This window comes from Coenobita brevimanus, chromosome 103 (assembly GCF_032717465.1).
Source record: "Coenobita brevimanus isolate Jiangsu-jjx chromosome 103, ASM3271746v2, whole genome shotgun sequence".
NCBI lineage: Eukaryota > Metazoa > Arthropoda > Malacostraca > Decapoda > Coenobitidae > Coenobita > Coenobita brevimanus.
In genome coordinates, this window is record NC_137056.1 from 38229716 (window position 1) to 38243709 (window position 13994).

The window sequence follows — 13994 nt, forward strand, 5'->3', positions numbered from 1 at the left end:
CAGAACAATTACCTATTAATGAATCCTACTAATAGGTACTGTTGAGACAAATGCCAACTGTGGCTAGTAAGTTCCAGGTCCTGTGAACACTAGTAACAGACTCCAGAACTAACAGCTTCCATTCCAATGCCTAAGCATCACTAGTTACAAGACCATTTCTGACATTCTATACACCAATTTATGACCTACCTCAGCATGATGCTCCTCATTTTGTTGTAGGAGGTCAACACACAGTTCCGCAAGGTGTATTAAGTCATCCAACTTGCGACCTGCTGATACTGCATTCTCACCACTAAGGTCCTCTGCGAGAAGTACATCATATCTTTAGTCACACCAAGGATAAGACAGCTGCCTATGAATGTATACAACACTATGATAGTGCATAGCTTAGCCAAAGATTTATAACAATTTACTCCGCTATACTAATAAGGATGCTTTGCCCATCAAATATCACTATAATCTATCAAAAGAAATACTGAACAATACTCATAAAATAAATGTTTTTTTACTTAAAAAAAAAAAAAAAAAAAAAAAAAAAAAAAAAGGGCCCTTGGTCTCTGGCTGATGCTACTACTGTTAGCAAGGCAACAGGCAGGATGCACTTGTGGAAGGCAGTAGGTGTGTCTGGGCTGAAAGCTAAAATGTTGAGGGCCTCAGGAGATATACGAGTGGATTTAGTTACTGATTTGACAAATACTATTATACAGTATATGAGTGCGTTGTCCCAGATTATTGGCTGAGGAGTATGATTGTAAATGTGTACAAGGGGATGGGTGATGCTCTGGAAATGCTCCTGCTTCACACAATCTCCGGTGCAAAGAAGAAAACGTTTGATGGTTAGGTACACATCTATTCGGGAAGCACTCGTGGTATATCCTTGCTGCATGTCATGCGTTGCCATTAGCAGCACCATATGCTTGGTGGATGTCAGCCATTTCAGCATTCGTTAAGCACTGCATATTGTCGGTACCATCTCGCGTAGGAAACTGCCAGATGATCACAAGACGATCCAAGCACATTAACTCTCCATGAAATTATCGGTGAAAAGAAATGTCCGGAATTTGTTAAACACATGATTTCCAAACCATGCACTGAGGGTGGCAGTTGAAACTTTGAACATTTGTTGTAAAATTAATGTTATTAGTAAGCAACATGTTAACTGTTCATTTGACTTCAATGGCACTACTTGTTTCCAATAAACTAATTCTGTCTTTGATGTTTCATGTCCGTGACTTGTTAAACGCATGATTCCCAAACCGTGCACTGAGGGAGGTGGTTGAAACTTTGAACATTTGCTGTAACATTACTGTTATTAGTAAGCAACATGTTCACTGTACATTCAACCTTTATGGCACTACATGTCATCAATAAACTGTTTCTCTCTTTGATGATTAATTCCCTGTAACTCCATAATTCATCACTGTCGAACATGCCTGCATAGAAAGAGAAGAAAAAATGTTTATATTCATGCACCCAACCTATTATTAAAAACTGTCTAACAAATTTAAGAATACCAAGTATATATATATATATATATATATATATATATATATATATATATATATATATATATATATATATATATATATATATATATATACAGTATATATATATATATATATATATATATATATATATATATATATATATACAGTATATATATTTATATATACATATATATATATATATATATATATATATATATATATATATATATATATATATATACAGTATATATATTTATATATATATATATATATATATATATATATATATATATATATATATATACAGTATATATATTTATACAGTAATCCCTTTACTATCTGACGTAATAGAGCCAAAAGCATTTCTGGAAAGTGGTCCCGTCCAGATAGTGGGCCCCGTCCAGATAGTGGGCCCCAGCCTCCTGGACTTGTACTTAAGGACCCTAAGCCAGCCTAACACTGAAAGCCACCTAAATAACTCCTTATTGGACATGCATAGCACCTATTTAAACCTATTTAAGACCTTATTCACACCAATAATGGACATAAAGCATGAAATAAATGAAAAGGAACCAGAGAATGAGGAATCTGAAGTGACTGTACCTCAGCCAGGGTACTTACAGCATGTCTGTGGCCATCTTTCCTAAGGCTTTGGCAGTGGTGAAAATACTCTTGAAGCACGTATAGTAATCCAGTGTTGTGCTGCACTTACAGTAATTCTTTGCACTGTGAGTTATAATTGTTTAACACTGCACATTCAGTTAATTGCACCATGCCAGTTTCATCTGCCAATTTGCATTCCACAGTTAATCCTTTGCACTCTAAATTCTAATTTCTTAACACTGCACAACACTGCAAATTCCCGTGTGGTCTAGTGGCAAGGTATTGCAGTTTATTCACAAAAAATGAGCACCTGTGGCATCCATTGCAATATACATCTACTCGCGATCGAAGTTAGGCAGTAACTGTTGGTGAGGGGGAAACAGAGTTGCCAGATTGCAACTCGGCCACATTACCAAACTCCTCAATTTTCATTACCAAATTTAACTTTTCATTACCAAATTCGTAAAGCTAGCATTTATTCTTCACTAATTATATATACAAGTGGAAATACATGTAATCACTTTCCTTATAATTAACAGCATTTTGATTATTTTCACGCTATGTAGGTTAGCAGATTAATCAGAGAGAGCAAACAATCCACCATCTCCATCATGTGTATCCTCATACATGTGAAAAATCTGTTTGGTAATGCAATATTCTGATTCATTACCAAATGAAAATTTCATTACCAAATTGGCCCATATTTGGTAATGAAAAATACCAAATGGCAACCCTGACAGGGGAGGAGGGAGGAAGGAAGGGGTGAAGGGGCCGTGGTGTAAACAGCTGTTCGGCGCCACATGGCAATTTCAAATTACGAGTAGGAAAAAAATTCGGATTTTGGGGGGATTTCTTCTTTTTTTGGCCATTTTTGGGTTCCGAAGGTCCAGGCCATAATGTCCGGTAAGTGGGGTGTCCGGAAAGTGGGCGTCCGGATAGTAAGGAGATTACTGTATATATATTATATTTTTACAGTATATATATATATATATATATATATATATATATATATATATATATATATATATATATATATATATATATATATATATATATATATATATATATATATATATATATATATATAGATATACATACTGTATATGTACATACAGTCATCTCACTTAAAGTGCATGAATATGGGTGACACAGCCTGTTGCACTTTATAAATTTGCACTTTGCAATGCATAGGATCCCATGTTAAAATGGCCTTATGGGCGACACATCCTGAATTTTTGAATACTGATTCACCAATACCTATCCCTTCCTAAAATGCAAAACGAAAACTTAAAATAGAAATATGTAAGAGCAATACTGTATATTTGTTATGAAAACTCAAGACTTACCAGCACTGTACAGAGGGCAGATAATGCGAATTGTTGTTGTGGTACCCGAGGCCATATCAAAACACTCACAGCTGTTCTGCACAGGCCTCATCCCTTCCCTCACTATCACTCTCATCAATACTGGAGAGGTTTGGGCTCCCTTTTGTTTTGTTTTGTTTTTTTTATTGGAAGGAATGGTTTGTGGGCTCTTAGCCTTTGGTTCCTTCTTTCTTGCATTATAAAAAAAAAAAAAAAAAGTTGATCCACTATCTCCATCCTCAGTACACTCATACTTGTGAAAATCCTTTTCGTATTGAATCATTCTGAATCATCACTGATCAAATTTTTCATTACCAAACTGCCCCACATTTGGTAATGAAAAATACCAAATGGCAACCCTGGTGACAATTGCGCTAGTGATTAACAAATGCTCTTAAAGCACAATATTGTGTGGCCAGTTTTATGGAATGCACATCTTAGTTTTCACTAGGTTAGGTGCTGCCTGTTCCAGGAAACCCTCAAAGTCCAGGTCTGACACTACAGACATCATGTCATCATCCTGTTGCTGTGGCCACCACTCACTTGCACACCAGCCACACCCCACCACACACACTCACCAGCACCACCCTTACCCATCGTGCGCTACAAATTATGCTTACAAATTGCGAGAAAGTACCGTATTTGCTAAATTTTTCATGCCCATTGCACATTGCATGTAACAAACGCACTTTCTAATTACTCTGAGGTAATTATTGTCAGACCCCACTCGCACATTAGGCGAGATGCACTTTGCAAAGGCACACTTTAGGCAAGATGACTGTGTGTGTGTATGTATATATACATACAGTATATATATATATATATACACAGTACCCTCGCATCCAGTACGCGTTTGTCCAGTATTATTTTTGTCCAGTACGGTCCTCAAAAAAAAAAAAAATGATTTATTACTGTACAACAGATGGAAGGAACACTTTCAGGATTTGTTGAACGTAGAGAGTGAGAGCAGTGCGAGTGGGCTGTTAAGTAGCAGGGACAAGATTTGGCGATATCCAAGGAAGAGATCAGCATGGACCCAGAAAAAAATTCAGGTAATCCAGGAGTGGCCCACCCCATGCACAGTGAAAGAAGTGAGGACATTTGTCACATTTTGTTCCTTCTACAAGAGGTTCACTGCGGGATTTACAAAGGTAGCTGCTCAGTTGCATGCTCTAAAGAATGGAGACTTGAAGATAGACAAAACAAAGTACAGTAATGGGGTGACAAAGAGGCCAGAGCTTTTCCGCAGCTGAAGAAGTTGACTGGTGCTTCAGTGCTAAAAAATGCAGACTATGCCAAGCAGTTTGTGGTGGAAACAGATGCTAGTTTTGAGGGGCTGGGAGCACTTCTGCCATAGAAGCATGAGGGGAAGTGGCACTCAGTGGCGTTTCAAGCAGAGGGTTGAGGAGGTCAGAGAACAGTATGAGTAATTATAGCTCCAAGAAGTTGGAATGGCTGACTTTAAAATGGGCAGTGGCAGAGTAGTTTAAGAATTATCTTGCCGGAGGGCAGTTTGTGGTGTTGGCAGATAACAACCCCTTAGCTCATATGCAGACTGCTAAGCTCGGCACAGTGGAGAGTCAGTGGCTGGCAGACCTGAATCAGTTCAACTTTGAAGTCAAATACCGGCCAGACAAGGAGAATGCTAAGGATGATGGTCTGTCTTGAAGCCATCCAAAGTGGAGATGGAGGAAGGAGGAGTTAGAAGAACTGTGGGTAGACCCCCAGGAGGTGGTAGAAGCAAAAGGGGTGGCTGTGATGAATGTGTGGGACAGAGATAGGGTGAAGCAGATAAGGGGTGCACAGAAGTCATGCCCAGTGTTGGGAAAGTTTTGGATACAAATGACTGGAAAGCTGCACCTGAAAGTGATAAAAGAGCTAATGCAATCAGAGGAGTTCAGACAATTGTGGAGAGTCAAATGGTGGCTGATTATGAGGGATGGTTACAGTATATACTGGAGGGGTGAGGTGAAGGATCGGAAATCAGGGAAGATGCTCCTGCCAGTAAACCAGAGGTAAACCAGAGGGAGGAGATGATGAGGGGGCTCAAGATGAATAGGTCCATCAAGGGGTTACCAGGACTAGTTTTGGTAAAAAGGAGCTTTGCATGGCCTGGACTGCAGAAAGACATCAATAAGTATGTAGCTGGTTGCAAGCTGTGCAATGGCAAAGGAGGAGAGTCCAAATGCAAAGACTAGGTTGGGGACAGTCACAGCCAGCAGGCTTTGGGAAGTATTGGCTGTAGACTTTACTGTGCTGAAGCTGGCCAGGGATGGAAAGGGGTAAATTCTTGTGGTGACTGATGTATTCAGTAAATTTGCTCTAGCTTTTCCAGCTAAGAATCAGAGGGCCTCCACAGTAGCCAGGATTTTAGTGAAGGAGCTATTTCATAGTTTTGGTTGCCCAGTTAGGGTCCACAGTGATCAAGGTCAGAATTTTGAGGGGCAGCTGGTGGAGGAGCTGTGCAAATATTACAACATTATGAGGTCTTGGATGACTCCTTACCATCTGCAAGGGAGTGGGGTTTGTGAAAGGTTCAAAAGGACTCCACATGGGATGATGGCTACCTTAGGTAGGGGTCAAAAGGAGCAGTGGACAAGGCACTCGTCTAGCCTGATAGCTATACTGTATACAACAGTACTCCCAACACTGTGGCAGGATTTTCACCCCATTATTTGTTGTTTGGAGTGGAACCTCATTTGCTCTTTGAAAGGTTCTTGGTGGGTACAGAGAAGGCTGCTATCAGTCACCATCAGCGGATTGGTGAGCTGAAGAAGATACAGCAGATTGCATGGAAAGCTGCAAGGAGGAACGTGCAACAGTATAACGAGGGAATTCGGAGAAAGAGGCAGGAGCAAGGTAGGGCAGAGCCCTTGCAGGTGGGGCAACAAGTACTGCTCAGGGACCATTCAGTGGAAGGTAGGAATAAGATACATCCCAAGTTTGCAGCAGAGGTTTGGGTAGTGGTGGACGTCTTGGACAAAGGCAGTGGAGTACATTATATAAGGTGAGACCAGAAGGAGAATAAGGTCACGAAAAGGTGCTGCATCACAGCAACTTGTGCCTTGGAGGTGGGTACAGAGCAGCAAGGTAAATGGTTCAAGTCATCAGGAAGGGTTTGATAGTGAAGAAGGATAAGAGGAAGGGGAGGATGTGGAAATGCCAAAAAGTTTGAATTGAGAAACTGGCTATCATCCAGTGAGGAGGACCCAGAGGTGGCAGAAGCAGAGATTGAGCCAGAGGTTTCACAGGGAGGAGTACTGAAGCACAGAGGGACCGCTGAGGATGAAGCAAAGGAAACTACTCAACTTAGGCGTTCTCATAGGCTTGGTGCATGGGAATGGGAGGGAGGATCAAGGTGTTTTGTACGTGAGGGGTGTGCATGTGGGAGCATGCACAAAGGTGGAGGGAATGATTGTGAGGATTGGAACTGAGCATGCTGTGGAAGCTCGCGGGCTAGCATATAAGCCTCGTGGTCTTGCCTTTGGTGGGAGAAAATATGAACAGCGTCTATCCATGTGTGGCTGATCGTGGTGTAGTGGGTGACTCTGCCTAATATAAGCAGTGGCTGGGGAATGGCTGGGAGAAGGAGGGAGGTGAGAAGACAGGAAGAAATCAGTAGGATAGAAGTTGTGGAAGCAATGAAGAAAGTTAAATCAGGGAAAGCCCCAGGAATTGATGAAGTGTGTGGTGAAATGCTGAAGCATGGGGGAGAGATAGTAGTAGAATGGATGTGGAAGATGTGCAGATTGGCCTGGGAGGAAAGTAGAGTCCCGGAGGATTGGAAGTCAGGTATAATTATTCCCTTGTACAAAGGAAAAGGGGAAAAAGAAGTGTGTGGTAATCATAGGGGCATTTGTCTTAGTATAATAGGAAAAGTGTATGGTAGGATACTTATTGACAGAGTTAGAGAAAGAACAGAGAAATTAGTTGGAGAAGAACAGGGAGGCTTTAGGAAGGGAAGAGGTTGTGTAGATCAGATATTCATTCTCAGATCTTTAGTGGAAAAGTTTCTAGAGAAGGGAAAGAAGTTGTATGTGGCTTTCATGGATTTGGAGAAAGCATATGACAGGGTGGATAGACTAGGATTGTGGAAAGTGTTAAGAATATATGGAGTAGATGGGAAGTTGTTGAATGCTGTGAAGAGTATGTACGATGGTGCGAAGGCTGCAGTGCGTGTGGATGGTGAACTAAGTGAATTTTTCTCTTTGAAAGTTGGGTTGAAACAGGGATGTGTCATGTCTCCATGGTTGTTCAATCTGTACATGGATGGGGTAATAAAAGAGGTACAAGGTAGGGTAGTGGATGTTGGAGTGGCCCTGGTGAGAGAGTGTTTGGAAACTCCCTGTACTGTTGTTTGCAGATGATACTGTGTTGTTGAGTGAGGACGAAGGGGAGCTGCAAGGCTTGGTGGATGATTTTGAGAGAGTGTGTAAGAAACGGAATCTAAAGGTGAATGTAGGGAAAAGTAAAGTGATGGTCTTTGAGAGAGGTGAAGTCAATGAAAGTACAGCGAGGTTGGATGGCGAGGAATTGGAAAATGTGAGTACGTTTAAGTACTTGGGTAGTGTGATGAGTAAGGATGGAGGTTTGGAGGATGAAGTGCTTGAAAGAGTACAGCAGGGAAGAAAGGTTGCTGGTTCTTTGAAAGCAGTGATAAGAAACAGGGAAGTGAGCATGGAAGTGAAAAAGTTACTACATGACAGTATTGTGATACCAACTCTAACGTACGGAAGTGAAGCTTGGACGTTGTTGGAAGGACACAAGTCAAGAGTGAGAGCAGTGGAAATGAGTTATTTAAGAGGAGCCTGTGGAGTCACATGGAGAGACAGGCTGACGAATGAGGATATAAAGGAGCGTTGTGGTGTTGATGTGGATGTGATAGGAAACGTTATGAGGAACACACTGAGGTGGTTTGGCCATGTGGAGAGGCTGGAGGGTGAAAGACTGACAAAGAGAGTGTATGTGAGTGAGGTGGAGGGAGAAAGAGGGAGGGGGAGGCCGAGGATGAGATGGAGAGATGGGGTGGAGAGGTATATGAGAGAGGGGGGTGTGAGTTGGGAGCAGGGGAGTGAAATGGCGGGGGACAGGGCGACTTGGAGGCAATATGTTTGTGGCCACCCCAAACGGGATTGAGGCGTCTGGCAATAGATAGATAGATGGATAGATTTGCCTCTGTTGGTGGTTCTGTATCAGGGAAGGATGTTGGGGATGCTACAGAGTTGAGTGTAGATGATATGTTGTGGTAGAACTATCATGAGACTTAAACGGAGAGAGCAAGGTGCCATGGGACCATATCACACTGAAATAAGTGTCATGGAGCCTTGACAAGGGGGCCATGGTCAGTGCTACAGAGTGTTCATACCGGGGTCTGTAAAGCTGTTACATGAAAGCGCAGCCTGCGAGTGAGGGAGACAGGGGTGTGACACTTGCAGTGCACAGAGGGCAGTGCTGCAACACTGCCGCCAAACAGGGTAGGGAGTGGAAGCATTTCTGTGTTTTTGTGTTTATTCTATGTTCAACTGAGCATAAGGATAAACATTAAATGGTGAATTATTGCTTGGCAGAGTTTATATTAACCTAAGCAGGGGGTTCAGTAAAGTAGGGGAAGCATTTTTATTTGTGTGTGTGTGTGTGTGTGTGTGTGTTTGTGTGTGTAATTCACCAGGTCGGTCAGGATCACCTGATGGTCGTGATTGTCAGCTTTTACCCTCCCGGAAGGGAGCTGAGAGCTCATATAGTCCAATCGAAGGGCAAGGCTGTGACCTTCACACACGCACACACCTGTCCCCTTGCTCCAGGGGGACAGTAACCACCCAGTTTGTCAGTGAAACTTTTCGCAACCTGAGCGAGGCGCGAACTCCCGTCTACCAGATGGCAAGCGAGAACGTTACCACTGCACCAGCAAGCGGTGTGTGTGTGTGTGTGTTTTCTCTCAGTGGGCTGTAAGGCAGGTCCTATGCTGAGGGCAGCTGGGACCAGCTCATTACATACAGATGGTGTAACGCTTGTTCTAATGGTGGGGTATTCCCTCAAATGATGTAGGTGCTATGTCACTGTGTGGGTATTCTGAATTTCTACACTTATTTTTCAACATTCAGTGCTGTGCAAATAGTATTCATGACTTTGTAATGGACTACCTGGACAATAGTTTGCTTAGCCTTGTAAACAAAAATCATGAACTGCTGTATCCACACAAACAGAGGGTCTACTGTACTTTAGATATCAGGGTTATGACTACATCAGCTACAAGGGTTGTAATTACACCAGCTACAAGGGTTGTGACTACACCAGGTACAATGGATGTGACTACACCTGCTACAAAGGTTAAGGGTTGTGACTACACTAGTCACAATGGTTGTGGCTGCACCATCTACCAGGGGTATGATTACACCCTTAATACACATGCTCTACCAATGACTACAACAACAAGAACATCATGCTATAGAACAAACTTTTACCTTGTAAAGTTGCCTCTCCACCTAGGGATGAAAGACACATTCATACTAAGGCGCTACTCATAGTAATTTTAAGAATAAATATGAAAATACTGATGTAGCAATAAAAATGCCACTAAAAAGAACATAAAGTACATTTAGATACACTCAGTTGATATACAGCACTGTGTATTTATACAGGGCATACAGTAAGTGCATTATTTCAGTATTAGTGAGACAATGAAATTTCCAGTCTGCTGGAAATGTGATATATCAAATAATGAATTATACTGAAAATCTTTTTAAAAACATCATCATCATCCTGACATTTTTCCTACGTAAGAAGAGGGACAGGATCTGAAGCTAGAAAAATGGGAGGATTGGTGACAATATGCCCAGTGGAATTGTCTACACAATTACTCACACACCACTGAAACTCCTGGAATCCTGGTTCCACCTATTTAAAAAAAAAAAAAAAAAAAAAAAACTGTTTACACAGAATTTTATACATGTACTTCACTTTCACTTGCACTTTCCTGACAGAAAATGCCACTGATCAAGTTAAACTAGGGGTATCAAAACTGTCATTTGCTCCTCTAAACATATTTCATCCAACTATCTTGATCAACTGTTTGTTCCACAGCCTTTTCATATGTCCACACCTTGCTTACACAAATATTTACAACAGTATATCCATCCACCTTCTTCTGCAACCAAATTCACTCACATATACTGTTAACTCTCAATTATCCGTTGTTACAACATCCAGCCTATTACAATATACGGTGCTTTCCGCTCAGCTTTATTAATACAATATCCAGTGAAATTAGGAAATATCCATCTCAGAAATGGAATGCAATTGGCGATGCAGTAGAGCCGTGATTTAGGACAAAGGGAAGTAATGCTCTTATAATAAAGCGTGCATTTAAGTTCTCCTTTAGTTATTCAACATCATGATAATAATCACTCAACTGCGTGGGAGAAACTGAGTGAGAAGTAGGTGCATTTAGGTAATGGATTTCCAGGTGGCTATGCTGTTTCCAGCTCATGTGTTGTGCTTCTGTCAGTCGCTGATTGGGTTCCTTGACCATGACCCATGTCCCATACCTGCCGCAGATGTGTGTCGTTGTCTTTACAAGCATTTATTTATAGATCTATTTATTTACTCGTTCCACATTTCATATCAGAACTCTGACCACATGCAGTTCTAAACTAACTTTAGTTATGCATGAAAGTGTTAAGAACACAAGAAATGCATTTATTCCCAAGGAAGAAATAAAATTGCTGGATGCAGTGGCATGTGGTGTGGGAACCCAATGTGAAAGAGAGTAACATTCAGACAATCAGATAAATTCAGTCATGGATGTTTATGATGTGAAAAGTTTCTTTGTTGGACAGAGGTAAAAAACTAAAAATATTAATGAAGACAGGGGGTAGGGGGGTTTCAAGAATACTCCCCCAGTATCCCTGCTTGTCGTACAAGGCGACTAAAAGGGTTGGTGGTGGGTTAGTGCCCCACCCCGTAAAAAGAACTAACTAAAAAAGCGAGTAAAGCGCCTCGGACCGGGACGGACCATACGTTGACGACTAAGGAACGGACAAAGGACATTCTTAAGGTGGGAACGTGGAATGTGAGAGGAGTGAATGATGAAGTGAAAGAGAGAGAGATTGTTCAAGTGCTTGAGGATGCAAAAGTGGATATATGTGGATTGACTGAAACTAAATGGAAAGGTGAAAGGATGAGAGAATGGGAATACGGTGTAGGTATATGTGCGGGAGTCAAGGAGAATGAGAAGGCAAGAGAGGGAGTATGTCTGATGATAAGCAAGAAGTGGAAGGAGAATATAAGAGAGTATGGAACAGTGGGTGCAAGGATTGTATGGGTGAGGATGAAAGTAGATATACAAGCGTGGGCGATTGTATGTGTGTATGCCCCGACAGAGGATCGAGTGGCAAGACTGAAAGATGAGTTTTGGGCGAGAGTGGAAGCGTGTATGGACAAGTTTGAGAGAAGCGAGAGAGTGCTGTTGATTGGAGACATGAATGGCAAATTTTGGGAATGTACAAGTGGATGGAGTGGTTGGTCAGTGGGGTGTGCCAGCTGACGTAAATGGGAATGGAAGTGCTTTGGTGGACATCTGTGCTTGTAAGGGGTTGGCAATAGCCAACACCTACTTTCGTCATAAGATGATCCACCGGTATACATGGAGAGTAATGAGGAGGATGGATGGTGAATTTGTTGAACGAAAGGCAATGATAGACTACGTGTGTGTGGATGAGCGAATGAGAAGACAAGTGTTGGATGCAAGAGTGTGGAGAGGAAGGGGAAATGGAGTCTCGGACCATCACTTAGTGATGGCCAAGGTAGAGCTGCAAAGAAAGTGGTTGAGGAGATGAAGGGGAAGACAGGAGGAAGCAGCTCCTGTTAGAAGAGTGGAGAAATTGCAAGATAGTGAGAAAATGAAAGAGTATAAGAGCACAATGGAAGAAAGATTGGGAAGGTATGAGCTAGAGCAGATGGAAGGGGTGGAAAACATATGTAAGATATTCACGGAAGAGATAGGCGCAGCATGTGAGGCGGTTTGTGGAGTGAAGAGGAGATGCAAGGGTGTGCAGGGGACAGCATGGTGGAATGATGAGGTGAAACGAGCTGTGGAACAAAAGAAGAAGGCATATAGAGAATGGTTAGCGAGTAGAGGTAGGGGAGAAGATGAGAGAGAGAAGAGATAGGTATATGTGAGCAGGAGAAGGGAGGTTAAGAGACTGGTGAAGGAGAGTAAGAAGAGAGTGGATGAAGAGTTTGGGAGGAATCTGAGTGTGAAATGGAGGGAGAGTAAGAAATTGTTTTGGAAGGAAGTAAAGAAAGAAAGGCAGTGTGAAAGGGGAAATAGTAGGGGAGTGAAAGATAGGAATAATAGATTATTGGTGAAGAAGAGAGAGAAATTGAGGAGATGGAAGGAGCACTCTGAGGATTTGTTGAATGTAGAGAGTGAGAGCAGTGCGAGTATAAGTGGTTGGGGAATGGCTGGGAGAAGAAGAGATGAGGGAGGAAGAGATCAGTAGGGCAGAAGTAGTGGAAGCGATGAAGAAGATTAAGTTGAGAAAGACCCCAGGGAATTGATGGAGTGTTTGGTGAAATACTTAGGTATGGGGGTGAGATTGTTGTGGAGTGGATATGGAAGTTGTGTAGAATGGCTTGGGAAGAGGGAAGGGTTCCAGAGGACTGGAAATCAGGTATAATTGTTCCTTTATACAAAGGAAATATATGGTAGAATACTCATTGATAGGATTAGGCATATGACAGAGGAGCTAGATGGAGAAGAACAAGGGGGATTTAGGAAAGGAAAAGGGTGTGTAGATCAGATATTTGTTCTAAGATGTTTAGTGGAGACGTATCTAGAGAAGGGAAGGAAAGTGTATGCTGCCTTCATGGACTTAGAGAAAGCTTATGACAGAATAAATAGGCAAGGTATGTGGAAGGTATTAAGAATATATGGAGTGGAAGGGAAATTGTTGAGTGCTGTGAAGAGTATGTACGAGGGAGCTAGGGCTACGGTGTGAGTGGATGGTGAGCTGAGTGAGTTCTTTGATCTCAATGTGGGACTGAAACAGGGTTGTGTGATGTCTCCATGGCTGTTTAATATATATATGGATGGGGTTGTAAAGGAGGTGCAGGGTAGGGCAGTGGATGTGGGGGTGGCTCTAATGAATGAGGGTGAGATTTGGAAGCTTCCGGTGTTGCTGTTTGCTGATGATACAGTACTGTTGAGTGAAGATGAATGGGAGTTGCAAGGTTTGGTGAATGAATTTGGGACAGTGTGTAGGAGGAGGAAGCTGAAAGTTAATGTAAACAAAAGTAAAGTTATGGTGTTTGAGAGGAATGAAGTCACAGAGTGTGCAGTGAGGTTAGATGGTGAGGATATGGAGAAAGTGAGTGCATTCAAGTACTTGGGTAGTGTGATAGTAAGGATGGAACTTTGGGGGATGAAGTGTGTGAAAGGATACAGCAGGGAAGGAAGGTTGTTGGTACACTGAAAGCAGTGATGAGAAATAGGGAGGTGAGTATGGAAGTTAAGAAGTCACTGCATGATAGTATTGTGATC

General features: G+C 41.9%; 1 protein-coding gene across 1 annotated transcript in view; it reads right to left on the reverse strand.

Annotated features, from left to right (window-relative positions):
- LOC145415710 (calcium-dependent secretion activator-like) overlaps positions 1 to 13994 on the reverse strand; it is a 495031-nt gene that overhangs the window by 463733 nt on the left and 17304 nt on the right. The window contains exons 2-3 of the mRNA XM_080284934.1: positions 9916 to 9936; positions 190 to 302 (exon numbers count right to left, since the gene is read on the reverse strand). Coding sequence (XP_080141060.1) covers positions 190 to 302; positions 9916 to 9936 — 134 coding nt within the window. The remainder of the gene's footprint in view (positions 1 to 189; positions 303 to 9915; positions 9937 to 13994) is intronic.